We start from the raw sequence: 27,818 nt of genomic DNA on the forward strand, positions 1-27,818 counted from the left end.
TGGCGGCGTTTTATCCAAGGACCGGTGAAAGGAACATCATCTCTTCACAAGACAAAGGGTGTATAATGGCCTAAACCGTATCAGACCAAGCAGGGCGCCGAATGGGTGGGGATACATAGGGGGGACTAAAGGAAAACAAAGGCGTTATAACTTAATGCGGCTGCATGTCTCTATTAGCAATTCGTTATCACAACGGCAATACTATACAATACAATCATAATACATCAGATTAATTAGGCTGTTTGGATATCTGTAGACGTGTACATAATAAATAAAAGCTAGGCAATTGGTACATAACAGAGTAGAATTATTGTAAACTAGATAATTTTACACTAGTTACCCTAGGTAATTATTGGATATTAGATGCGTGATACATAAATCAAACACAATGGCCTCGTACCATTATAACCATACTACACTAAATTAAGCATTAGGAACCTATATAGTAGTATCTACATGGCAGTAAAAAGTCGTGCGATCCAAAATACACTACTCGTGATAAGTCAGATCCGCAGTGTCGTCCTGGCCCTATAAATACCTTATACCTAACTGGATGCACCCCCCTTGGCCCCTTGTAACGCTGCTAGTTCCGTAGTGTCGTCCTGGCCCTATTTATACCTTATACCTAACTGGATGCACCCCCCTTGGCCCCTTGTAACGCTGCTAGTTCCGTAGTGTGTTCCTGGCCCTATTAATACCTTATACCTAACTGGATGCACCCCCCTTGGCCCCTTGTAATGCTGCTAGTTCCGTAGTGTGTTCCTGGCCCTATTAATACCTTATACCTAACTGGATGCACCCGCCTCAGCCCCTTGTAACGCTGCTAGTGCAGCAGGATCATGCACGGTCCTGGACTTCTTCCTGCGGTTCGCCATGCGCTCCTTGAGTTTCTTCTCGCGGCTTTTCTCGTCTAGCAGGTTGTGCGAGATTTCTCTAGCGCTCTCGTCCTCGGAATTCTCAAGAGAGCTGCCATCAGGCGATAGCGCGGGAGGGACGAGCTGGAAAGGGTATGTGATGCCAGACAATTAGAGGAGGGTTGTCCAATACTCTGACAAATTCAAGTATGGCATTGTCTGAAACAATCGGGGCCACTGGAGCGTATTAGAGAACGAGGTAAAACAATGGATGGGAACAATGCCATTCATGTGTGTCAAAGTATTGGACTAGTATGTGTAGTTAATGCCTATGCAGATGGCTAAGAAACATTAAGCTATTAAAATATATATATATATATTAAATCCAACGCGTACTTACCGCGTTAGAGACGCGCCTTTGCTCGGACTTAAATTTCTGTTCCATCTTGGCTGCGACTCTCTTCATCCTTTCATCCTCGCTCAGCCCCTTCACCTCCTCGTCATCCAGGAAGCTCTGGAATCCCTGTGGTGCCGTAGGGTCGCGTGGCTCCTTCATGGTCATCGTACGCTCGTGTCTGACGCGCGCGATGCGCTCCTTGATCATGGTGATCTGGCGCTCCCTTTCACCCTGAAAGAGAAGTCACAGTCGCTTAGTATAAGCCCGTGTCATCGTGGGATGGTGGGGCATACAAATACTTTAAATCCTGTGGACCACTATCTTTGATGGAGGTAAATAACGAAAGCCTCGTGAAAGCAATACCCCCAACAACAACACCAAAACAACCAGAACAACTACAACAAAAACAATAAATAAAATGAGGAAGATGCTAACGATGCTGGAAAGATGAGACAGCAGTGATGATCATGATAGAATTTCTCGAGTTTATATATCTCTCCCATCCATGTATCGATAATTAAAGAATGTCGATCATCCACTCCTTTGTTATTGTTTATCATTGAAAATACAGCGGTTTATTCGCAAGGAAACTTCAAAATAACAATCTACGAATGAAGTTTGAAATGTTATTTACGATATTTGATTGACAATATCTCGGTTACTTTCTTTAATTAGCCGATGGAAATGGATGCTTTCTGCGACCCGCTATTATTGGGAGTTTAAAATGGCGGCGCGATTGGCCTTTAACAATGGGAAAGCATGGGAAAGCATGCATCAAAAGGTCACCTTTTGCTTTTGTTCGACAAATGTCTTTTGTCTCTCTCCGAGCCCGAGAATGAAGGCAGCCTCCTCCTCCTGTTGCTCGATCTTCTCCTTCTTCCTCCTCCGCCGCTTTTTCACCTGCAGAAATACGTTTCTTTAGAATACCATAGAACTCACACAACCTTAATTGCTGATTTACGTGCACGATTTTGTGTACGCTCATTTGTCATGGATCCGACGCAGTTTTAGGTGTCGGGACAGATTCTTCTTTTCACAGACATAAGCAGGAGCCCGTCACATAAGAGCTTGTAAATGCTCCGTCTGATTTTGAGCCGGGCAAATAAGCGCGTTTAATCCGCCTTTATATACACGTACAAACGTAATTTAGCCGATATCTGCCCATTTAAAACATTTATTTAGCGCGTCAGGTGTTGAAAGGCGAAATCACAATAAACAAGGATTAATTGATTGATTGAATAATTTAAAATAATAATAGCCTCGTACCATTTCCTCCTGCCGTGTTTGCTCGCGCTTAAACTTCTCGCCGAAGCTTGTGTGTTCCCGAATGAGTGACGATACTATTTCTCTCTGTTTTTCCTCGGATACCTCTACGTCAATAACGGTTTTCTCACGCTTCATTCCAAAACCGGGCTGAAAACAAGAAACAAATAGGCATCAAGACAGAGTGGAAGAAAGTAAAACTCTTTTCTTGAAGATTGTTTTTGTATGAAGGTTGGAAATCTAGGGTTGAGAAGAATCGTCGGGATCAATTTAAAGATGTCCCTTTGTTACTAAATCGATAAAGAGTTGTAGTTCGTCCAACAACCGTAGACTTTGGGCTTGAAGAGTGGATGGAAACACTAAGCAGGTGTAAATGAACTCAAAGCAACAATGTATGGGGTACGCAGAGGCACCGCGAGAGGGGGGGGGACGAGGTGGAGTGGGGGAGGGGGTAGGGATGATGATGGATGCGCCTTTTCTTGAGTTTGAGAAAGCCCTCACTTTTTTTGAGGGAGCGCTGCGGCTGGTTATTATTTGACAGCGCGAGTTGACTGCGCGAGTTAACTGCGCGCTCAGGAAAACAAAAAGGATATCACTATTGACATAAATTTTAACGAGACTTACAGGCAAAGGCCACTCATGCTGTCTTCTCTTCTCTTGTTCTGCCCTGCGTTTTAATTCTGCTTCCTGCTCCGCCTCCTGCTCAGCCTTCAAGCGCTCCTCTTCTTCCTTTTTCTTCTTCTCCCGCTCAGCGCGACGACGAGCGAGTCTGTCCTTGAGCTGAAAGGAACAATGGGGTAAGCCTCTCCAATCCAGTGGTACAAAGTTCCCAGGCCCGTAGCCAGGGGGAGTTCAGGGGGTTCAGGAGAATCACACATGCGACTGGAAGGTCCGCTCAAATGATTGAAAATTGAGTACCACTGCGAACTAGGGCGAGCTACCTAAAAAAAATGGTCCGCTAAATGGGTAAACGAACCCCCCTCCGCCCCCTACTTAAAATCCTGGCAACGGGCCTGGTTCCACAGAAATATTTGCACATAGATCAGCTAGCTCAGGAACAACAGCAGGCATGCAAACATACAAAGAAACAAACGAGAAAACACGCAGGAAACAAACGAGAAACACACAACATACATGGTATAAGTAGAATATTATTTCCCGGCAGACATAAGATATAGAAAGGTCTTGTGTAAACATAAACATAAACAATAAAGTGTTTTAACAGTGTCTTGTGTAAACACAAACACTAAAGTGTTTCAACAGTGTCTTGTGTAAACAAAAACAATAAAGTTTTTTATTCGTTTCTTGTGTAAACGCAAACAATATAGTATTTCAACCGTGCCTTGTGTGAACGCAAACAATAAAGTGTTTCAACCGTGTCTTGTGTGAACGCAAACAATAAAGTGTTCTAACCGTGTCTTGTGTAAACGAAAACAATAACGTGTTTCTACCGTGTTTGCGTAAACAATAAAGTGTTCCTACCGTGTCTTTTGTAAACAATAAAGTGTTTCGACCGTGTCTTGTGTAAACGCAAACAATAAAGAGTTTTTACCGTGTCCTGGGCGGCTTCCTTATTCATCATGGTCTTTTCGCGAATCATGGCGAATTGCTTCTCCGCCATGGTTACTATGGAGACGGCCATGTCTTCTTCATACTGCTGTTCGTCTCGCTTCCTGCGCCTCGCTTCCAGTCTTTCTTTAGCCAAGCGACGCTGGCGCTCTATGTCTTTCTGGAAAGCCTAAAACCAAAGATAACTTTATCGTCAATTCTATAATAGCAACAGCAACGTAACGACACACGTCTTAAGCCAGGTGAACCACATTTCACGCGTGCACTGCTCACTGCCTCGCGTGGCGAGGCACACATATATACACATAAAGAATGTTTATCTATCACTTTTTTGCTATTGTCTACATTTTTTTAAATACAATGGTCTATTTACAAGTGTAGTTTTATTAATGTTGAGTTGATTATTAACAGCATCTCAGTTCCTTGCTTTGATTAGTCGAAGGGAATTGTTCAGCGTAAAATAAGCGCAAAATGGATGCGTGATTGGTTTATCTTTTAGTAATAATAACGTAACTATGATGAGCTCACCATTCTCTTGGTGTCCTGTTGCCGTTGTAGTTCAGCCATGAGGGCGTTGATCTCGGATTCCGAGGCCCCCGCCTTGATCTTGGCCTGTTTCTCTCTCTCCATCTCCTCCTCCAGCTCCGCTATCTTCTGCTCCTCCTCCTCCTCGAGGTGCGCCATTTCCTCGTCGTCTTCTCCGAGGGCGTCCATCTGACTCGTAGGCTATGGAGCAAACAAACAAGTAAAAAAAGAGAAGATTTTACAAGGCATGGCTGTGGAATGAAGTGCACACAAATATCACAAGACGAGGCGGGGGGGGGGGGGGGGGGGGCTAATTTGAAAAAGAGGTGTGGCGCTTATTGACAGCTGGGCGCTTGATTTCTCTAATTATTTGTGTGATGTTGACGAGGGGTAGTATGGCTAGGTGCTCTCAATATTCTTCGAGTTGTTGCCACAGTGACGTGGAAACCATTCACGTTCAATTTACCTTGGATCAAAATTTACATGATCTACATGTTCTTCCTAGTTCTACTCCTTGTTATTTCACTGATGAAGTGAGCGTTGAACGACAGAGCATTTTGTACACCTGCATTATTTGTGGTGGATACATGGAGTATATTAACGGACGCCTCCTTACCTCCATAACAGTACTTCGTTTCCTAACGGGGCGTGAGCCTAGTATAGTAGCAGCTACATTATCCAGCCATCCCTCACGTCTGGCACGCCTCTGGTCATCCTTCACTTGGCTCAGTACGTCTTCCTCCTGGGCAATATAGATGTAACACATAATAGCATAGCTACAATTCATCTACAATACATCCTACCTTCTAGGAAATATAGGTTAGCTACAATGCTGTGGCATCGCCTCCTTAACTAATGAAGCACCCTTATTTCCTTCACACGCCTTGTCTGTTAGGACCTTGCTCATAGCGCTGTTCTCACTCTGCTGTTTATCAAATAACACCGATCCCACAAATGTAGCACCTTTTCGTTCCAGCTCAACTGTTTCTTGAGTGGCATCCTTAAGAAGCACCCTTATTTCCTTCACTTACCTTGTCTGTCAGGACCTTGCTCATAGCGCTATTCTCGCTCTGTTGTTTCTCCTGCAGGTCCGCAAGCAGAGCCACAGACACCTCGTCTTTAAGCTTGTCCTCCGGCACACCTTGCTCAGTCAGCAACTGCTTACGACTTTCCATGCGCAGAAGGAGAGCATTGTGGAGCAGCTTCTTTTGCTTCGTGCGGCTAGCGGCGATACGAGTGGCGCTTGCTACTCGCTCCTCCTGGTCAGAAGGGACGTCAAGGAGAAGTCAATAACACAGCAGTAGTGCTGAATACCCTTCCAAGTTTTTGTTGGTAAGCTAAACATCTATTTTTTAGTAGTTTCCGATCAACTAGCAAGCAAAACAAAGAAAATCGAAGAACAAACTGCTCCAAACCAAAGAAAATTAACAGCTTAACAGGCTACGATATTATTGTAGCAGAGTTTTATAACCTACAAAAATTCTGATCAATTTATTTTAAGTTAAAGCGCGCGGAGAACCGGGACGATCCTTTAGTGCCGCAAAACAGGCAAATTATATATTTTTTTAGTAAATCAAGCTCGTACTTTTCAGTCGTTATGAACTAAATCCAGTTGAACCATTCATAATTCAAATCATCCTAAACAAACCAAAGCTCTACCACTGTACCTCTGTTTGGTGTTGCTCGGCTGTAGCCTGGAGAGAGTCCCGCACCGAGTCCATTCTCCAGTTTTGCCGCTCTTTAGCGAGCTGCTCAATACGAGCCTGTCTCTCATCCTGCGATAAATACTGGGCAGCGGCAATACCATCAGCGTCCTCCTGTATTTCTTGAAGAAGCTCTGACAAAGCCTGGGCGAACGAGAACAAGGGGAAAAGTCAACAATTGCAGCCATGACCTACAACTCTATTTTAACTTCATAATACAGCTAAATTAATAAGCATCACATCGTGACGCAAAGCAATATACAACTCTCCGATATTTTCGTGACTCTGAGCAGTTTCCGCCAGCATTCAACCTAATTAACTAATTCCCTAGTTCTTCTCCTAACCTATTCTCTTAACTAATTTTCATACTGAAAACGCTTATCCGAGATCGCTCTAGTAGCTGATACCCGAGTTAATACGTATTCCGGTGTATCAGTATAGTTTTAAGTAGATCGATCGCTGGTCTGCCCAGATGAAAATAAAAGAACTTTACCTGTTGTTCGGTAGTATGCTTTTTCTCCACTTCATTAAGAATAGCCTCCTGAAGTCCTGCCACCCCTCCCTGATGAATATCCATGGCCTGTAGCTTGTCTGCCTCTAGATCAGCAAGTTGTTCTTTGATAATTTCATCTCGGGCTTGACGCTGCACCTCCTCCTCGGTCAGCACCTTGTGTTTGGCCGCGCGTTTGGCTTTCAGGGCCGCTAGACGATCACGTGCCAACTGCTCTTGTCGGGCGCGGTCCTTTTTGTAACTATCGATAAGAGAAACATGAGGTACTGTAAAAATCAAATGTTCAGCACTGAAGAGCAAGTTGATTTGACGAATGCTAAGAAGTACACTTCTAAGAGATGATTAATAGACGATCGCTTGCCAAATGGTCATGTAAAAAACAAATGTCCAAATAGGAACAAATGTATAGCCTCATTGTATAGCCTCTTTTGCAGTAGTTTCGACCTCTGTCACAACGAACGCAATGGGTGACAAACATCAGAATGACTACGCAAGAGAAGAAAACAATGTAGAGAGCCATTTTTAAAACAAATTAAAAAAATCCCAAAACTAATCTTAGCCCGTACAGAATCCGGGGCTTCTGGCTCTGGTTCTTAGCTATCGTGGCTCTCGTGCAAACTAAAAATGCATACTAAATGGCACCTACTTAGCGTCTTTTGAAGCTTCTTGTTGCTTGGCCAGGCTGAACAAGATGGCCGCCGTGTCGAAGTTGTCTTCTTGTTTGAGCCTGCGCTGTTCACGCCGTAGCTTAGCGAGTTCAAGCTGCCGTTGGCGTTCGCTTTGTAGACGTGTATCTTGGCCGCGCAAAGAAGCCAGGAGAGCATTTTTCTCCTCCTCGTAGCGGGCCTGACAAATAAAGTAAGAAACATTCCACTGTTTGCTGCTATTTTATTCACAAATTTTAAAGCTCTACTCTGTGGAAAGTATTAGGGTTTAAGGCTCTTTCCTTGGCTATCGCACTAGTTTACTTCGGCTCAATAACGGTTTCACTATACCTGCAAATCATAGATTAGATTAGCGGTAGTAGCATCCTCTGCTTCCGCCACGGTCTCGCCCGTAATCCTGTCCAGAACTACACTATCGACGGACTCAATCCCGTTAGCCTCGATCATCTCCAGGGTCTCTAACTCATCGTCATTCACCACCTCGCCAGAGGCTTTCCTCTGTCGAAGTTTCTCCAGCCGTTCCTTGAGTAACTGCTGCTGCCGTTCCTTGGATTGACCAATCAGGGCGCGAAGTCCAGCCTCATGTTTGCGTCCTTCGCCTAGTAGCCTGTTTGAAAAGTTACGGACCCTTACAAATGAAAACCTTCATGGTGTGTGTGTGGTGAGGGAGTATTATGTGGAATACATATGACGCTGCGAAGTGCGTTCCTGAAAAAAAAAAACGTGTATTTTTATGAATGGCGACCTTTACCTGCTAGCCTCGTCTAGCTTTCCGTCTTCTCTAAGCCTCTTCTCTTGCAGTTTTAGTTTTACCAAGCGTGCCTGTCGCTCACGCTCGCTTAGCGCTGCCCACTGTGCCTCACCCATCTGCTTCATCATCGCTTCCATCAAGAGTTTGTCCTTCAGTGCGTCATATTTCTCTTCTAGAGCCTCGACCAGTTCATCCTCCGTAGGAGCCTGCGAGTTGGCGCACTTTGGCAAGCGTTTGACGCCCAGCAGCGCAGCCGCAATGTTGTCATACCATCGCTCGCGGCGCGCAAGGAACTGGACTTGCTTTAGCTGTTGGAGGATGGCAGGACTCTACGGAGACATTTTATTTTTGTTAGCACGTTTGCCTAACGCCACTCACCAATTTTCAAGAGCTTATGCCTTTCGAATTCTGTGCTAGAAATAACTTGGAGTTACTTCTATTGTTGTTCCTTTTTGTTAATGAAAATATACAAGGGGCAAATTAAAAAAGTCATTACAAAATAGGCCATACATCAACTAAGTCAGTTAAAATCACGGTGAAATTTCATCCATCTTCATCAGAAAACGGCTTAATATCTTCATCGGAAAACGGCTTAATTGTATTTCTACTGTACTAAACAATGTCGGGAATTTGCCAAGTATGGATCAGGTACTAACCTTAGAAGCTAGATCCTGAAGTAAGTACTCCTGTTCCATGTCTTGTTGCTGTTGAAGATCTGCAAGTAAACCTGCCGCTATCTCGTCTTCTGTCCTTTCCTTTTCCTCACCTTCGCCGAGTGGTTCACTGAGTTTAATCTCAATCTTCAAGCCCGTCGCCTCACGTAGGTTTTCTTCCTGCTCTTGCGCGGCTTCAGCCATCTCGTCAGGACTTGACTCGCGCCATTGCTTACGATACTCCTGTGAGTGGAAAGTAGTTAGGATGCAGGGAGTACAAATCTAAGAATTTTATAACTCAGAACAAGCACTACATCAATCCACCAAAGGCAGCCAAGCATGTTTTGTTACAGAAAGGGGTGGAGCCCTTTCATAGTGGTAAGTTTAAGCAGAACATTGGTGCTACTCTGTAGTACGTATGCATCTCAACATTAAGTTCCCGATATGAGTTGAGTTGGTTCTCGCATTTAATCGTGTTCATGTCCCAAACGACATTTATAATTTATTGCGCAAATATAAAAAATGAAGCGACTTTAAAAAAAATTTTAACATACCCGTTTTAAACCTAACCTTTGAACCCTACCCCTTTAAAGCTAACCTTGAGTTCTATAAGCCTATCCTCCCTCTCCCTCGGACCGAGCTTGTGTGCAGCCTGGCGGAGGGAGCTGTCTCGCTCCTCATTCAACATGATCTCGAAAACGGCACGTTCACATGCGTGTTTCTGTTCCATCTCCTTGATTACGGCCTCCTAGGAAAGATAGAACACTGTTAGCATCAAGCAAGAGAACAAGTTTGTTTTGGGATTTGGGATTGCTAAGAAATGTGGAGAAATGTGCAGATGATTATAGTTAGAGACCACGGCTCCTACCAACTAGTACCTTAAACATCGCCAATATACTATGTTCCCGCTTAGTAGGTGAGAGTTCACTGTATATTGTGTGGGAAACCGAGCAGGCTTAAAATGCGACTCGTCAGTAGACCACGTTTAAATTAAATGGAGTGTGTAGGGGCACCGTGATAAGAGATCTTCGGGTGATTCGGGAAGTGACCTTATAGCTTCACACATACGGTAGTCTACGGCAAGAGACAGGTTACTTAAATCTCATGCAAACGGCCCATTGCTTGCCGAAATAACCATAGCTGTAGCATGTGCATTGTTGTTCCTCGGCCGGGCTAGGCGCTGCCTGTAGTTCTGGGCGATTTTTGCGCTGCCGGCAAGAGGCATTATTGGTATAAAAAATAAAATCTGATGGGGACCGAGCAGGGTCTAGGGTATGGAAACGGGGCACACTGGTTTTCTTCCATACCTGCAAGACTGCGACATTCGTAGGGTCAGTGACCTCGACCTCGTTTTGCTCCATGTTTTGGAGCTTCTCCTTCTCCTTGCCCAGGTCTGATGTCCTTTTCTGGCGACGCGCTGCGAGCCGTTCTCTGGCTAGGAGCATCTGCCTCTCGCGGTCTCTCTTATGGCTAACATGGCAACAACAGTCTTATGTTATTTTGAAAATACCAAATTAGTTAATTCCTTACTTGTCTGACGAGGAAGTATTTTGGGATATTATGAAGTACTGTGATCCAAATTTGGGAAAATTATTCATCACTAGGTTGATCTAATTTGTATTTTCCAGTCGTCAAAAATAAAACTTTTACTCTGTGCCCGACGAGACAATGCATCATCAGCGAGACTACAGTTTTTTTTTGTAGCCGTCATTTCAACCTTATGTTGATTCGACGCTTTCCCAACCAGCGAAAACATCCTCGATTCTAACAAGGACAGTAAGTTCAAAATGGAAACCTCTTCAATACGGTGTAGAAAATGGAATAAAGGACTCACATGTCTTGCAAGTTGGCCTGTTGCGCCTGTGCAAGGCCAAACACGAGAGCGGCGCGATCGAATGTGTCCTCTTGTCGCGCGCGTCTCTCGTCACGCTTCATTCGCGCGAGGGCAGCCTGGCGTTCTCTCTCGCTGGCGAACTTGGCGTCTGCGCCACGAAGACCGGCCATCAACGCTTCCTTTTCCTCCTCCAGGCGTTTCTGCAAGTATTTACCGTTGGTAATAATAGTTATAATAATAGACTTTGAGGCAACATTTTAAATACTGTTATAGCATTAGTTACCCGCTGCATTGTCAATGTGTAAAAAGACCGGCCTCACTTGGTACCGCAAGCAATAGCGGGTTCCTCCTTGATCTTCGTATAGCAAAGCCAAGTTTAAGTAATCAGGGAACATTTTAAATTAATGTCAAAAGTTATGACATTTTTTAGGGGATGTCCGTTTGGATGGTAGTAATCAGGGAACATTTTAAATTAATGTCAAAAGTTATGACATTTTTTAGGGGATGTCCGTTTGGATGGCCCTACGTAGTAAAACTAAGTTGAAGACAAAGGAACCCTAATTTCATGCATCTATTTCATCGCTGCACTCGCTCATCATATTCGGTTAACTGTAATTCTTGATTGTCCATACTTCTGAACCGTCTCTCAAGCTAAAAATTAGACCGTTTCTACCTCCCTAGTCCCTCTTTGTCTCCCCCCCCCCTTATTACCTCAAGATCCAACAGGGCGTTGCCAGTTGATGCCTTTTGCAGCTCCTCTTCCCTCTGACGGTCTTCCTCAGCCTCTAGCTTGTCGACCTCTTCCTGTGCCATACCTTCCGCCAGCCTCTGCCTCCTTTTAGCTAGACGCTCCTGTAGATGCTTCTCGTAGTTAGTGCGGTTCTCGCCCATGAGGGAGACCAGGTTAGCCTCTGCACTCGCTGCATCGCCAAACAGCTTTTGTAGCTCATCCATCTTGCCTGTAATGCGGTATGAAAACGCCATTAACGTCGCAACTCGAGCACTAAAAATCCCCCGGGTATTCGAGAGAATAAAGAAAAACTTGATGAGGTTCAAGAGCGAAGTATAGTTGTATCTTTTTACTCATTTTTCATTTTTTTAACCCAAGATTTTGCCCTGGAGGAAGAGGTTTTCATAAACACGCGCAGCAAAGGGTTACAGTCAAAGATAAGTTGTCAAGCAAGCACAAAAGAGAACAGAGACATTAAAATGTATCAGTTCTAAACAAGCTAAAGCGTATTCCACAAGTTTATGGAAACCACTCTATATACCTGTTTCCAAGGTCCAAAACTACATTAGAAGATATCGACCCCTTAGCGACTTGATGTTTACTGAGTATCTCACTTAAAAAAAAATAATCCTATTGCCTTGTTATTCACCCAAGAAGATTTCAAAATTCTTTTCTTTTTTTTTATTTTCCCTTGACGCTTATCTTGGAAGATAGCAGTCCACTTTATATTCTCAGTCTGCAATACAAGTAGACAATGATACTTCTTTTACTTTTTCAACTCACCTATGAAATATTTTAACTCGCTTTTCCGTCTTACCTTCTTGCTTGAGCCGCTTTGCCTCTAACTTTAGCTGTACGAGTTTAGCCATCCGATCTCTCTCGCTCATTGCCTTCCACTCCGCCTCACCGACTTGTTTCATCAACGCCTCTGCCATGAGTTTGTCCCGTAGCGCGTCGTATTTGCTCTCAAGCGCCTGCACCAGCTCGTCCTCGTCAGCGGCCACTCCCTCCTCGCCACGCGTCAGGACGGCACGCACATTGGCAAGGGTGTCTTGTGCGCGCGCAGCAATGTGCTCTTTTTGCAGAGCAATGAGACCGTCTTTGTCCTGGAGAAAGAATAGACCTAAATCGAGACGTCCATGCCACGATAAACTAACTATTGCCTAATTTCCTTGAAAAAAAAGAACGCATGAAACTATAGTTTAAAGAAACACAGGAAGCTATTGCTTGCTAAAGTTTGAAGAAACACAGGAAGCTATTGCATTACATGATAAGAAAATGAAAACATCGCATGAAATTATTGCCTGATTTTATAAGAAGTTAGAAAAAAACGCATGAGACTATTGCCTGATTTGATAGGGAGCTGAAAAAAAAACGCATGAAACTATTGTCTGATTTGATAAGTTAAAACAAAAGCATGAAATGTTTGATTCATCCGGTTCCTTCTTCATAAAAAAAAATACATTAAATACAAAAATACATACAGGTAAAAGCCTTTAGACAAGGCCCCTCCACCCTTTCTTTCTCTCTACTCATTTCCATTGAGAATCAAAGAAACACATTAAACGCACCTTCTCCTGCATGCTTGCCAAAACGCCCTCGCTCTCTTTGTCCTGTTCTTGCTGTAGATCCGCTATCAGCGAGATCATCACCTCGTCCCGCGGGACTTCACTGCCGTCCTCGCGGGATTTCGCGAGGTGGGCTTTTCTGCTGACAAGCTTGATGGCCGCGGCTTCAAGCATCACACTTCGCTTCTGGTCTTTGTCGGCTGGTATAATCAAGAAAGGTTCACCAATACACCAATAAAATATTTGCGAAACGAAGAATTTGCCTAAACAAGATCATGAAGTCACTGTATACTTTTTTATTAAATCAACCCTTTTTCTTTTTATTCATACCACAGACATTTAAACTTTCAAACAGGATCTTTGAACTTGTGGTACGTCATAATGCAAATTTCATATAACTCCCTGGTGTAATCAGAAAAATGCAGGTAGGGGGCCACAATTTGCGGTTTTTCCATACCGTCCTTGCCAATCACAAAATTGTTTTTATTGCATATTGCAAGGCACAAAATGAGTTAAAATCTCAATCCCATTTGAAAGTCTTGTTGTCACTCCACCAGGGAAAATCCTATATATACTGACCTGGATCAAGTAATATTTGTAATGACCTGGACCACGTAACATATGTACTGACCTGGATCAAGTAATATATGAACTGACCTGGATTAAGTAATATTTGTACTGACCTGGATCAAGTAATATAATGTGTACTGACCTGGATAAAGTAATATATGTACTGACCTGGATCAAGTAATATATGTACTGACCTGGATCAAGTAATATTTGTGTACTGACCTGGATTAAGTAATATATGTACTGACCTGGATCAAGTAATATTTGTGTACTGACCTGGATTAAGTAATATATGTACTGACCTGGATCAAGTAATATATCTACTGACCTGGATAAAGTAATATATGTACTGACCTGGATCAAGTAATATATGTACTGACCTGGATCAAGTAATATTTGTGTACTGATCTGGATTAAGTAATATTTGTACTGACCTGGATCAAGTAATATATGTGTACTGACCTGGATAAAGTAATATATGTACTGACCTGGATCAAGTAATATATGTACTGACCTGGATCAAGTAATATATGAACTGACCTGGATCAAGTAATATATGAACTGACCTGGATCAAGTAATATATGAACTGACCTGGATCAAGTAATATATGAACTGACCTGGATCAAGTAATATATGTACTGACCTGGATCAAGTAATATATCTACTGACCTGGATTAAGTAATATTTGTACTGACATGGATCAAGTAATATTTGTGTACTGACCTGGATCAAGTAACATATGTACTGACCTGGATCAAGTAATATATGAACTGACCTGGATTAAGTAATATATGTACTGACCTGGATCAAGTGCTACAAGTTTGTCCTTGAGCTCGCGTAACCTAGCTTCGCGTTGCTCTTGCGTCCAGGCCTCTGCCGTGTTGGTCAGGTCGGCTTGGTCTTCTTGTAGCAAATCGACCAACGCCTGGGACAAAGACCGAGGAGACGGTTTGTATTTGAGAAGTGGGTAAAGCTCGCTCTTTGAGATCGTTCACGCGAAGGCTATGTGAAGGGTTAAGCACTCAGCGCCAGAATTGTTGAAGAAACATGCAGCACAGTGGCTAACTTCCGCATAAAACTTATTATAAATGTCTACGCACACAATGTCCGTACATTCTTATTTCCCTCATTCATTGGGCTTCCCTTAGTTGAATATGAGACGGTTTCTTTAATCCATGCGGTTTAAGCCCAATAATGGTTTAGCGTGCAAAGAGCATAAATACATACAGTGGGACCCCGATAACTCGAGCTCGGGGTAACGTGAGCTGACTTTATATATTACAGTATCTTAAACAACTGAAGCATATGCATTGTTAGTAGTGATTCCACTGCACATGCAAATAGTTTTACTATTTACATCTCTCTCGGCCTTGTGTTCATACTCATTACATCGCTCTCGTCCGTGTGTTCATACTCATTACATATCTCTCGTCCTTGTGTTCATACTCATTACATCTCTCTCGTCCTTGTGTTCATACTTATTACATCTCTCTCGTCCCTGTGTTCATACTCATTACATCTCTCTCGTCCTTGTGTTCATAATACTCATTACATCTCTCTCGTCCTTGTGTTCATACTCATTACATCTCTCTCGTCCTTGTGTTCATACTCATTACATCTCTCTCCCTCCTTGTGTTCATACTCATTACATCCTTCTCGTCAGGGTGTTTTTACAACTTACATCTCTCTCGTCCTTGTGTTTATTTTCGAGGATTTTCATCAAGTTCTCCTGCATGATAGCCAAGTCTCCCTCAGCCACAAGCTTATCTTCGGCTTTCTCGCTGTCTTTACGGGCAGCCCGGCGTCGAGCAAGACGCTCTTTCGCCAACTGCTCCTGGCGAAGGCGATCTTGGCGAAGCCTAAGAATTAGATCAGTTAGACCCAGTTCCCATCGAGCAAACAGTGTAGTCATCCTTGGAAACAATTCGCAGGCTAGTGTTATAAACTTGATATGTGGCTAAGCATACGGCACTTGTCATTTGATTGTTATCTAAAATAAGAGCAATGAATCTGCTTTTCCTAGTGTACCGCATTACTTCTTTTCACACCTCTAAAAAGATCAATGATTTGAAACAATGTAACGCGAAAAGAGATCCTTTGCGTAAAAGATCGGGTCCACCCTTCCCATTCTTTATAGTGCGCTCATCGTTCATAATACGTATAACGCGCTCTTGTTCTAAGTACTGGTACTGTACACAGCAGAATAATCTGCACCACGTCTGATAAATGGCGTGATGGCTTTCCTCCATGAGTAGCAAGTGGTGTACGATTGAAATCCCTTTTAAGGTGAGTATTGTTTGTGGTTTATATACCTTTCCTCGGCTGAGGCCTGATGGCGTTCTGCTAGACCCAGGACAAGCGCAGCAGCGTCAAACTTGTCCTCCTGCTTTGCCTTTAGCCTTTCTCTCTTTAGTCTTGCAAGTTCTGCCTGTCTTTGGCGCTCATTCAGGAAGCGCTCATTATCACCACCCAGTCGCCGCATTAACGCGTCCTTTTCATCGTCATACCTGGAAACGTTAATATGGGTCATGATACGTCTCACAACGCCCTCGTTATACCTGGAAACGTTAATATGGGTCATGGTACGTCACACAACGCCCTCGTCATACCTGGTAATGTCAATATGGGGCACGCCCTCGTTATACCTGGTAACGTTAATAAGGGTCATGATACTTCACATAACGCCCTCGTCATACCAGGTAACGTCAAATGGAATGAGGAACTGTCACATAACTCTGGGTACCTCTTATCACATAAATCAGGCGTTAAAAAAAGTCAATCTCGCCAAATAACATACACCAACCTGACGATTGTTTGCAAACAGGATAGGACGGAAAGCCAAGAAAGATATCTTTGGGTCTTTTTTTTTTATAGCAGATTGACGATGCGAGCATGGTCATAGTAAAGAGATGTAGTCGAATATATTACCTGTTCTCCAAGTCATTGAGGACGGATAGCAAGTCCGTTGTTCCTTCATCCTCCTGGTCTCCTTCTTCATCGTCGTTGTCGTCAGGGGGCAATCCCTGCGCAAGCCGTTCCCTTCGACGAGCAAGACGCTCTTTGAGCTTCTCCTCGTACCTGCAGAACGTGTCTTGCGTTAACGTATTCAGTCGAATAGGCACCGTCATCGATTAAAAGCCGCATTTGGAAACAGCCAACATTCTCCAGTAAGCGTTTCAGATTATAATTTGATTTATGTAGTAGCGTATGCTAAGCGATTTTTTAAATCAGCTTTTTTGGCTTTCTATTGCTAAATGCATATTTTCACCGTATGGCTGCTCCCTCCTCCCTCTCTATGATCTGTTATATTATGTTACGTTAGCGTTTATGACAAAGTCTTCGCCTAGCTGTAGAGAAATCCCTTACCGTGCTTTGTTGTCTCCCATCAGCTTTCGCAAGTTGGCATCCATGGCGAAACCCTCGCCTAGCAGCCTAGCCAACTCATCCATCTTTCCTTCTCGGCGAAGGCGCTTCTCCTCCAGCTTCAATTGCATCAGGCGACGCTGCCGCTCCTGCTCAGATAGCAAGGCCCACTCGGAGTCGCCTGGAAGCAAACATTAATATAGTGGAATGTGGCGATAGTGGAACTATAGTCATTCATTGGTTTAGAAGCTTCTACAAATGATGAAAATGTGTAAAATATTGAATTGTGGTCAGTAAATAAGAACACGGTGTCACAGTACACGAAATCGCAGCAAAAATTGTCGCCAAATGCGTATATGCCTCTCTGGCGGCTTTGTAGCGAAGGGGAGGCGAAAACCAGGATTTCGAGACCACTCTAAATTAACCTCTATGATGACTCATTTTTTTATGTTATTGGTTATTTTAATCATAGTTTTTTAAGTCCCCTTGTTACTCACCTAGCTGTTTTCTCAGTGCATCAAGTAGCAATTTGTCCTTCAAAGTGTCGTACTTGTTGTCCAGAGCTTTGAGGATCTCGTCGTCAGTCCCCGCCCCCTCGTATCGTAGTAAGACTGTGGCAATATTCTCCACAACCCCATCGATACGGGCTTGGATCTGAGACTTGCGAAGTTCGGCTAACTGCTCATGACTCTGCAACGAAATTTGTTTCGTTTGTTTAGCCAAAGACTAAGCCTGGAACCTCTTAGTCCAAAAACATAATCAAACAGTGCCCGCATGGAGCGCTTAGGAAGGGAAGGGATAGGTGCAGATACCCCCACCCCCCCCCCCCAAAAAAAAATACACACACACATACTTCACCAAATATTAAGCTGAAATCTTACAACAGGCAAATGGGACACGATTGTGTTTGGTCCCCCCCCCCCCCATGCCGCCAATAATAGAAGAAATTGAGGGCAGCAAAAAAAAAAAAAAATAAATAAATAAAATAAAAATGAGGCACGCTTGACAAATTGTTCTAAGAACGGCAATTGCAGAATTGAAATTGAATACATTTTATAGTTAAAACATGGCACTGCAGCCGGAACCACTCCCTAAAGTTCAGACTGCTCCTAGGCTTTGTGGCATTTGGCATTTTCTAAAAGTAGTACATCTCTTCCAAGAATACAGATACCTTGGCGTCCCTCTTTTCCTTACCATCTCCTGAAGTCTGGCCAGGATGCCCTCGCTCTCCTTGTCCTGCTCTTCTTGTAAGTCGGCCATGATTGATGTGTGCACTTCATCGTCGCTAACCACACAATCTTCGCGTGAGGCGGTGAGTCTGGATCGGCGGATTTCCACCCTGTAGGCCGCCGCCATGTCCAGAATGTCCTCGTGCATCTCTTGATCAGCTGAGGGTGAACAAATGATTAGCAGAACACTTTATCGTGGATAAATAATACGCTCTCATATATAAGTACAGACTGGCTGGATAAGGCATTTTATTTAACTGGACACAGTCACGTGGAATGAAGCCACGTAACTAAAGCCTTTATCGAGGATAATTTATTCGCGTTTATAGCTTTTCTCTAAGTACAGACTTGCCGGATTGTTGGCAATTGTGCGTGTGCAAGTGTCGTTCTATGGAATGATCAGTCTCAATAAGAAGTCTTATTGTTTTGTCGAGCCGTACGGTATCACAAAGGATTCAAACACTGTAATATGTCGTTTATAGTAAGGTCAACTACTAAGTATATATACAGTATACATACAGTTTAAGTGGACACTTGGGGAGGAGGGGTGAGGGTGGGGGATGTTTTGCTTACCTTTTGTGCCAAAGTCAAGCTCTTCCCTCTTGTCCCTGAGCTCAAGTACACTCTTGAGTCTCTCGTCCTCGGTCATAGCTCTCGCCTCTTCTCGAATTCCACTGCTGCTCTCATCCAGCAACAATGACATGAGCAGCTCTTGCTCTGCACTGTGCTTTCGCTCTAAAGCCTTCAGCACTGCGTCCTGCCAGCCTGCAATATCATCTATCACAGAGCAGAAGAATGGGTTGGTAATTTGCCAAAGAAGTTTGTAAAACCTATAACAAATTAATAATCCAACCCGATTTGAAAGCTAACGGTTTTACAGAAATTTACAGTAATTATCGCCTGTAATGTAGTTTGTAGATTAATGTTCTTTAACGTGAACTCTCCCAGGGATAACATTTAAATTTCTCTTTCTCCAATATAGACTCTTCACCTGCCGATAACACTAGCTAAATTACCGAAAGACACGCGAGAACGTTTCATAGATTAAGAATTGTTTACGACCATACATGCCGAGGGACTACCTTTGTCCGGTTCAGGATCGTCTGGCTCGTCCTCTTTTTTGCCCCTCCGGACCTTTCGTCTCGCCAAACGGTCACGTGCGAGTTGCTCTTGCCTCTCACGATCGCGCCGCAATCTTATCAGAAAAACAAATATCAAAAAGCAGTGAAAGAAGGCCAATCACGACGCCATTTTAAACTACCGCACAATACCGCAGTGCCACAAAGAATCAGTTTATATTGTTTTACTCTAGCTTATGACTGAGATGCTAGACTTTAATCGTCGACTTCAAATAAAGAAAGACCAAACATTGAGTGATCCCTGAAATGTGGCCAGAACTGAACGTGCCGTCACAAAGTGACAACCAAACTCTTTTGGTAAGAAAACCCATGATTGTTACTTATGCCAGAATTAGAGACTTTTATATCTACTTACTTCTCTTCCAGGTTGAGCCTATTCCTCTCGGCCAGTCCGAGCAGTAACGCAGCATCGTCAAACCTGCCCTCGCGCTCTGCCAACCTCTTTTCTCGCCGCAATCGGGCCAATTCCGCCTGTCGGCGCTTCTCGGCAAGCAAGCGGTCCTGCTCTTCCTAACGAAGAACAAACACAGTTCACGTGACCATTCACGTGACATTCGCGTGACATTCACGTGACTATTCACGTCACCATTCACGTCATCATTTAAGTCACCATTCACGTCACTATTCATGTCACCATTTACAACTCATTCTTAAATAATACCCCCCACCCAAAATTTCACATTCATACCCTAAGCCTACGCAAGAGCGCGTCCTTCTCGTCGTCAAACCGGTTTTGCAGGTCTTTCAGTATGTTTCCAGAAGACTTGGCTTCTTCTTCTTCGAGCATGCGCATTGTCTCATCGTCTTCCTCATCAGGGTCCAAGCCTTCTCGCATGCGCTGCTCACGTCGCGCTAGTCTCTCCTTTAAGCGGTCTAGGTAATGCTGTCGGTTTTCACCGAGCAAGGCCTAGAAAGAGACAAAGCTCTCAGGAAAACATTTGAAAGCTTTGACTACTCGTTATACCTTTTCGTTAGATATGAGTTGCCATAAACGCATTTTGCTCAGAGTGCACAGAGTTTTCTAACCAACAAAAATATGAATCACGCAAATCAGAAGGCTACAACTTAATTCAAACTAGATGCGCAATTGACAAATATGCGCATCTTGAAGTTTATAAACTTACCTGAAGTGCTTCGGCATTTCGCAATCCTTCTCCAAGCAGCGCGGCCGCCTCGTCGAACTTCCCCTGTTGCCGCAATCTCTTCTCCTGCAGTTTGAGCCTTAGCAGTCGAGCCTGGCGTTCCTGCTCCGACAGCCGTGCCCATTCTGCTGCGCCCATTTGCTTCTCAAGGGCTTCCAGTAACAGCTTGTCACGCAACGCGTCGTACTAAAAGAGAAATAATACAAAGTTGGAAACAAGCTTGCCACCCATGCTAAAAGAGAAATAAGAGAAGTTTGGAACAACCACGACATATGCAAAGCGTGGTAATAACAGAGAAGTAACAGAAGTTGGAAACAACCTTCTCAGGCAACGTGTTGCACTAAAAGAGAAGTCAAAAAGTTGAAAACAACCGTGTCTAGCAACGCGTCGTACTAAAAGAGAAGTAACAGATTAAGCTGGAAACAAACTTGCCACACAATGGGTCGTACTAAAGGAGAAGTGAAGGTAGTTAGATACAACTTTGTAACGCAATGCGCCGTACTAAAGAGTGTTACCTTGTCTTCCAGTGCTTTTAGCAGTTCGTCTTCCTGGCCCCTCCCCTCTTCAGTACCCAGGATAACAGCAGACAGGCAATCGAGCCATTCCTCCTCTATGGCTTGAACCTCTTCGTCACGCACACGGCGCAGCTCGAGCATGTCCTGTCACGCACATCAAACAAGTGTCACGCACGCCGTGTGTTGGAAATAACTGCCATACTTCCTCACGGAGGAAATTTGAGGTAGAGGGGTTGTTAAGAGTGCGAGGCGTGCAATCGTGACCACCAATATAAGGTTGTAAAATTAATTGGTCAACTTTAAGTTTGATTGACGGGAGCTTCAAAACTAAGTGGATTTTACGTCATGTTGTAGAGTGCATTTATGGAGTACTAATGAAATAATAGCACATGTCTCGCACTTAATTCCATAACCGGTCAAGGTGGCCATGGTAGCTCGCGTCGCATGGCAAAACCCATTTTCCCCATTCACTGCTGGCAAATTCTTTAGGCAAAATCGCTTGGGACTTAGCTTGCTTGCAGGCGTTCAATGTGCATTTCGTTCTTTTGGAGTAGAATAAAATCAAAGTAAACGCCTACGAGCACGTTTAACGGCGCTTCGCAATACCTTGTTGGGCAGACTCGACAGGAATTGACTCTGCACGTCCTGGTACTCTTGTAACTCAGACAGAACAGCCATGGCGACCTGAACGTCGTCTACACTCCCTGTACCGAGCTCCCGACTCTCGGCACGTCTGTTCTCACAAACCAAAGCCACAGCTTCCTGCAGGAGTGCGCGATGACTATCGCGGCTTTCCAGCTTTTCCTGCGAACTGCGCTCTTTCCAGGCTTGCCGTTTGGTCCTCAGGACAAGAAGCTGGTTGTCTCTCTCGTCTACATTTCAAGACAAAAAAGTTATAGAATTAAAGACAAAGTAGTTGAATGAAAGGTTTAGTATTCTATAGCGCGTGAGACACGATCAAATGTGCTTCACATGCGACTGTCCTAACTCCTCATTTTATAGATCCGTACTGCTCCACCCAGTTTAGTACACTCGGGATATGAGTTGTTGTGTACTGTAAGTATTGAAAACGAAGATGTTATCATCGGCTCAGCATTTCTAGGGGTTCTATTGAAGCCATTATCTTTTTGGATAGGCAAGAAACCCTGCCACCCTGCTGTTGATTTTGTCAGTTACTGGCACGTTTGATGCTGTCATGCATTTTGTCTCACTATTGCCTTCAAGTTATTACCTTGAGTTTTCAAGTCTCTTCAATTTCTTTTTTTCAAAATATCGAAAAATTGTTTTGACGCAAAAAAAAATCATATGCATTAAAAGAGCGTTTAAAGAGCACATCATTGGAAGAAAAATTGCGTGAGGAAATCTCGGTATAGCCATCTAAAACAAAGCTTTATATTTCATTTACCAAACTCAGTTTAAAATATTATACAATGAATGACTTTCTCAAATCATAGTACTTTTACCATATTTTAAAATGGATGCTTTCTCACACTTGTTATTTTGCAAGGATGACAAAATGGCAGCTAACTTTTCTCTGCTGTACCTTTGTTGAGCTTCCTGGCATAACTGCGAGCCTTGCCGCTATCTCTGCCCTGTAACATGTAAATCAGCACCTCTCGCTCAAGGGCATGTTTCCGCTCCAGTGCTTTTACAACATCTTCATGGAGGTCAACTAGCCCCACCTCACCCGTACTGAGGGTCACGTCGTCCAGGAGAATATCCTTCTGTAACTTACGGCCCTTGCGCTGCAGAAGACGAGCGGCAGCAAGTGTCTGTTGACGAATACTGTCCTCCCTGGTGGAAAACAAGAAAATCAACTTCGACGTAAGTGGGCAGATATCTTCTTTATTTTTCTTCCCTTTGCATTGCTTATTTAAATAAATACAGATAATGATTATCAAATACATAGTTTTACCCTATGTTTCCTAAAGTGAATAATAAAAAATCCAAAAATCAAAAATAAATCAGGCGATGCAAATTGGAGTGTTCCTAATAATTCTTTAGTCCTGGGATGTTCATTAAAAGTGGTGACTGAAAGAGCCTCTAGAAGAACCTATTTTTGACAGGTACAGATTCTTTTTTTGTTGTGTTCTCTTTTTGGCTTTTTTTGGACTGATACAGTACATACATATCTAGCTACATACTGTATTTGTTTCACTGATCAATAAAACCATGCTACATACAAATGAGCTTCCTTGTTAGCTTTCACAGTTTCTTTTGTTATATAAAACATTTGAAAGAAGGATAGGCAAGAATAAAGGAATAGAGTAGATACAGTAGCTTACTAAAATGTCCCACATGCTCTTTTTTTCCCCAAAATTAGGGTATGGTGGGCCAGCAAAATTCTGCTTTTTCTAAAACCAACCATTGACTTATGTGAAGAAAAATATCATTATTATCTCAGCATCAATCTCTTCACATACCCTGCCAAGTTGTGTACAGGGTCTTCTGCAAGCCCAACACTGTAAGCAGCACTCTCAAACTTGCTTTCTTGCGTGGCACGGAGCTGTTCTCTTAAGAGCAGTGCATACTCCACAAGCCTCTCCTCTGAGGTTATAGTGTGACCGCTTGCTCCACGTAACCTATTTCTAAGATCCTCTTTGTCTTCAAGATAACGTTTTTCAAGATCAGAGAGAATTTTTTCTGTAGAAGAAGAGCCTTTAAGGGCTTCATCCCTCAGTGACTTTATCTCCTGTTCTGTCTCAAGATCTGACTTTCCTGCCAAAACAAAATGGAGGTTTTGAAATCAAGGTTGGATTTCACAGGCTTCAAACACAAACGCAGGCCAATAGGCTGGGGGATGCAGGAATTGTGGACAGCCCCCCCCCCCCATGCTGCCTCTTTTTTAAATAGTAAAAAGTATTATAAAAAAAAACTCCAAAAATGTTGTTGAGAACTCAAGCCAAGGCAAATGAAAATATCCTTTGAAGCCATAGTTGAAATTTGTGTGTTTTTTTTACAACAGTATTTTATATTTAATCTTTTAATAGGAGCCTTAAAATGCATCCCCACCCCAATCCAGCCTACTATGGACTGGAAAAACTAAAATGCAACACAAATAAGAACCAGCCATAAGCCAGACATGCAAGCATGAAAAATAAAACATTCTCTTGTACATGGTGCATATACTGTAAGCTCTTTTTCACAAGTGAATAAAGAAATATAAAAGGTAAGCATGCAACTATAATTTGGAAGCATGCTTTTGCAATCACATGGACACTTACAATGTAAAAAAAAACTAAAGAAGTGGTTTTGGATAAAGTATCCTGTGTAATGTACTGTAATGTGTTTTATATTGCCAAAAGGCTTTCTGGGAAAGCTCTCATAATGTGAACAATAAGCAACACTCAGGAAACATTACAAATAAATAAGAATACACAAAATTTGTGTTACTTTTCTATTACTATTCTTACACTGTATGCTATTTTTTAATTATTTGAAAAGTGTTATGGGCATAGTTAATGCTTTAGACTGTAATTACGATTGATTAGTTATAATATAATTACCACCATTTACCTTTCTCTTTCATGAGCTCTCTAAATTTCTCTTCTTCTTGGTTCTTTTTCCTTGCTTCAGCTCTGCTATACCCCATTAACGACACCAAGTTATGGCTGCATACCTCGTCGGCACCAGGCAATTTGCTAAAAGAATGAAACTTCCCATCCTTTCTCAGTTTCCTGACAGTGACTGTTAGTTGAACTAGCCTTTCCTGCTGTTCTTGGGTAGAGAGAGCAGTCCACATTCCTTCACCAATACTGTGTCTGAGCATTTTGACCAGAAGCATTTCACGGATGAGCTCATACCTGCAACAACAAATATGGGGTTTAAAACAAAAACAGCAGAGCAAAGAATCCTGAAAATAAATTATAAAATAATTGCATGATTTGGAGTAAAGACTGACTTAGCAGTAAGTTGCATAAAAGCTCAGGCATTTTACTCATATCTTGATATTTTCTTAACATGATTCGAAAAAGAAACTCTTGCTCTCTGTGTTTATTTGCGGTTTCCCACCCAAAAACATTGTCTATGCATAATTTTAGCAGGGAAACTTCAGGCGCTCAAGTTTCCAAGTTTCTAACAGAGTTCGCAACTGATGTGTCCAATGCTATCATGGCCATAGCTAGCATGGAGGCAGGGGGGCAACTAATGTGTCAAATGCTATGTATCATGGCCATAGCTAGCATGGGGGCAGGGGGGCAACTAATGTGTCAAATGCTATGTATCATGGCCATAGCTAGCATGGGGGCAGGGGGGCAACTAATGTGTCAAATGCTATGTATCATGGCCATAGCTAGCATGGGGGCAGGGGGGCAACTAATGTGTCAAATGCTATGTATCATGGCCATAGCTAGTATGGGGGCAGGGAGGCAACTAATGTGTCAAATGCTATGTATCATGGCCATAGCTAGCATGGGGGCAGGGAGGCAACTGATGTGTCAAATGTTATGTATCATGGCCATAGCTAGCATGGGGGCAGGGAGGCAACTGATGCGTCAAATGCTATCATGGCCATAGCTAGCATGGGGGCAGGGAGGCAACTGATGCGTCAAATGCTATGTATCATGGCCATAGCTAGCATGGGGGCAGGGAGGCAACTGATGCGTCAAATGCCATGTATCATGGCCATAGCTAGCATGGGGGCAGGGAGGCAACTGATGCGTCAAATGCTATGTATCATGGCCATAGCTAGCATGGGGGCAGGGAGGCAACTGATGCGTCAAATGCTATGTATCATGGCCATAGCTAGTATGGGGGCAGGGAGGCAACTGATGCGTCAAATGCTATGTATCATGGCCATAGCTAGCATGGGGGCAGGGAGGCAACTGATGCGTCAAATGCTATGTATCATGGCCATAGCTAGCATGGGGGCAGGGAGGCAACTGATGCGTCAAATGCTATGTATCATGGCCATAGCTAGCATGGGGGCAGGGAGGCAACTGATGCGTCAAATGCTATGTATCATGGCCATAGCTAGCATGGGGGCAGGGAGGCAACTGATGCGTCAAATGCTATGTATCATGGCCATAGCTAGCATGGGGGCAGGGAGGCAACTGATGCGTCAAATGCTATGTATCATGGCCATAGCTAGCATGGGGGCATTTTCAATGGCCTTGGTTTCATGAAATCAACTGTAAAACAGCTTACTTCTTTTTCAGTGCTTGCAGGAGATCAGTAGCTGTCACTCTCTGCCGTGCCTTCTTTGCTGCCTCCTCATCCCACTCCTCATCATCATGAAGAATGGCTGACACACCCTCATGGTCAAACCTTCTTGCGCGTTTGCTGGACCTATGCTTTAGCTGACTTGCATTCTGCATTCTCTCACGTTCCTCAGCAGCAAGAGTAGCATCATCAGCCTAAAGTAACATGAAAATAATGAGTTCATTTGTGATTTTGAGGTTTGTGAACTTATTATAATGAAATACATACCCTATATCTGTGTAACACAAACCTCGAACAATTAATCTCACTGCTACATGTACAGTGTTTTTTTTTTTTTTTGCACTTGACTTTTGTTGTCTGATAGTCTGATTTGATGCTTGGTAAATACAGAAATGGTTTTGACTCAATAATATCCAAAATGGCTAAGGCACATTGATACAGACATTATAGTTAAAGCATTTTCAGATGAATTGGGTTGCAGGGTTATCGTGTGTATCATCACCATCACATACTGTTATAGCATCAATCAAGGGAAGTAAGTAAGGGATTTGTCCCAAATTTGGTCTGAATACTTCAAAACCAGCATTGTCTACAGTGAGACATCAAGGTAACAAATCGATTGCAAGAATTTTTTTGCACAGCCAGCCCTGCACCAACCCACAAGTAGTAAAGGATGATAAACTCTTCCTTCCCTCCCCAATTATTTATACTAATATTATCTATGGATACATTTTGATCTGTATGGTAGGACACTTGGTGCAGAAAAACAGGGTTATGACAGAAAGGAACAGATTGAGTTGATGAGTACCCATAGCTTAGCTATAAATATGTTCTAAACTTGCCTGAAGATCTTGTAACTCCTTAATGGCCTCATACTCTTTGTCACATCTCATTCTCTCAACTGATTCATCTTCCTTATAAAACTCTTCTTCCTCACACGGTCCGCCAACAGGAAGGTTACAAAGAAAGATCTTAATCTCATCGAACGACACATCACTCTCTGGTCTTTCTCTCTGATCCAGAAATGCCTTCCATGTCCGGATGGAAAAATAATCTTCGTGAACCGATTTGAACAAAAACAACGCTGATTTAATTGAAATTCGATTTGTTCCCTCGTAATCTAGGGCTCGAAAATCCCAGTAAATCTTATCTTCGAGAGTTTTTCGGCGTTCAAATTCTTCCAACACGGCACTGAAGTATTCTCTGCTGCATCTCCCATCGGCATTATGCCCGCACACGGTTAGAAGTGCACCTTCGGCCTGCCTTGGGTCCAAGGCGGAGAAATAGCAGGTTTCGTGAAATTCCAAAAGTTGTTCTTTAGTTAGGTATCCACGCATTCCAGTGTCTAGTAAGTCGAACATCATCTCCAAGTCTGGAATCCCCATTTTGATTGAATTTAGTGGTTAAAATAAGTAGTGTTATTGCTTATTGTTCGTCAAACTCGATGGGACACTAAAGCCTTGGCGATGTAGGTATGCACACGACCACAAGGAAATGCTGGATTTGGGAGGACAATTTCGTCGAGGTCTCACCAAGTAATTGATCCTACGCCAAAAACATACTCCTGTAGCAACCCCTTACGGATTTTTATCAACGAATGGCTTCATTTTACCTAGAAACCTTCAAAACAAAATGGCTTCTTACCACCAAATGCCGGATCTTGTGTTTATAACGTG

At 43.2% G+C, this 27,818-nt stretch overlaps 1 protein-coding gene across 1 annotated transcript; it reads right to left on the minus strand.

The window, feature by feature from the left end:
* Nucleotides 1-147: 147 nt before the first annotated feature.
* On the minus strand, nucleotides 148-27,818 carry LOC5519010 (trichohyalin). The gene is made up of 40 exons (XM_032363792.2): nucleotides 26,985-27,818; nucleotides 26,128-26,336; nucleotides 24,499-24,785; nucleotides 23,406-23,700; nucleotides 22,526-22,776; nucleotides 21,589-21,854; nucleotides 20,983-21,126; nucleotides 20,450-20,653; nucleotides 20,014-20,232; nucleotides 19,681-19,835; nucleotides 19,269-19,381; nucleotides 18,760-18,963; nucleotides 18,152-18,345; nucleotides 17,455-17,647; nucleotides 16,961-17,138; nucleotides 16,523-16,672; nucleotides 15,907-16,101; nucleotides 15,276-15,453; nucleotides 14,396-14,519; nucleotides 13,027-13,223; nucleotides 12,273-12,561; nucleotides 11,437-11,684; nucleotides 10,726-10,925; nucleotides 10,199-10,361; nucleotides 9,490-9,639; nucleotides 8,895-9,134; nucleotides 8,239-8,567; nucleotides 7,818-8,094; nucleotides 7,469-7,668; nucleotides 6,805-7,063; nucleotides 6,276-6,455; nucleotides 5,640-5,867; nucleotides 5,225-5,350; nucleotides 4,612-4,809; nucleotides 4,067-4,252; nucleotides 3,139-3,294; nucleotides 2,518-2,664; nucleotides 2,038-2,151; nucleotides 1,255-1,482; nucleotides 148-998 (listed from the first exon to the last, which is right to left on the minus strand). Exons 1-40 carry the CDS (start codon nucleotides 27,525-27,527, stop codon nucleotides 786-788), a joined length of 8,430 nt encoding a protein of 2,809 aa, XP_032219683.2. The 5' UTR covers nucleotides 27,528-27,818; the 3' UTR covers nucleotides 148-785.

Source organism: Nematostella vectensis, chromosome 1 (assembly GCF_932526225.1).
Source record: "Nematostella vectensis chromosome 1, jaNemVect1.1, whole genome shotgun sequence".
NCBI classification, from domain to species: domain Eukaryota; kingdom Metazoa; phylum Cnidaria; class Anthozoa; order Actiniaria; family Edwardsiidae; genus Nematostella; species Nematostella vectensis.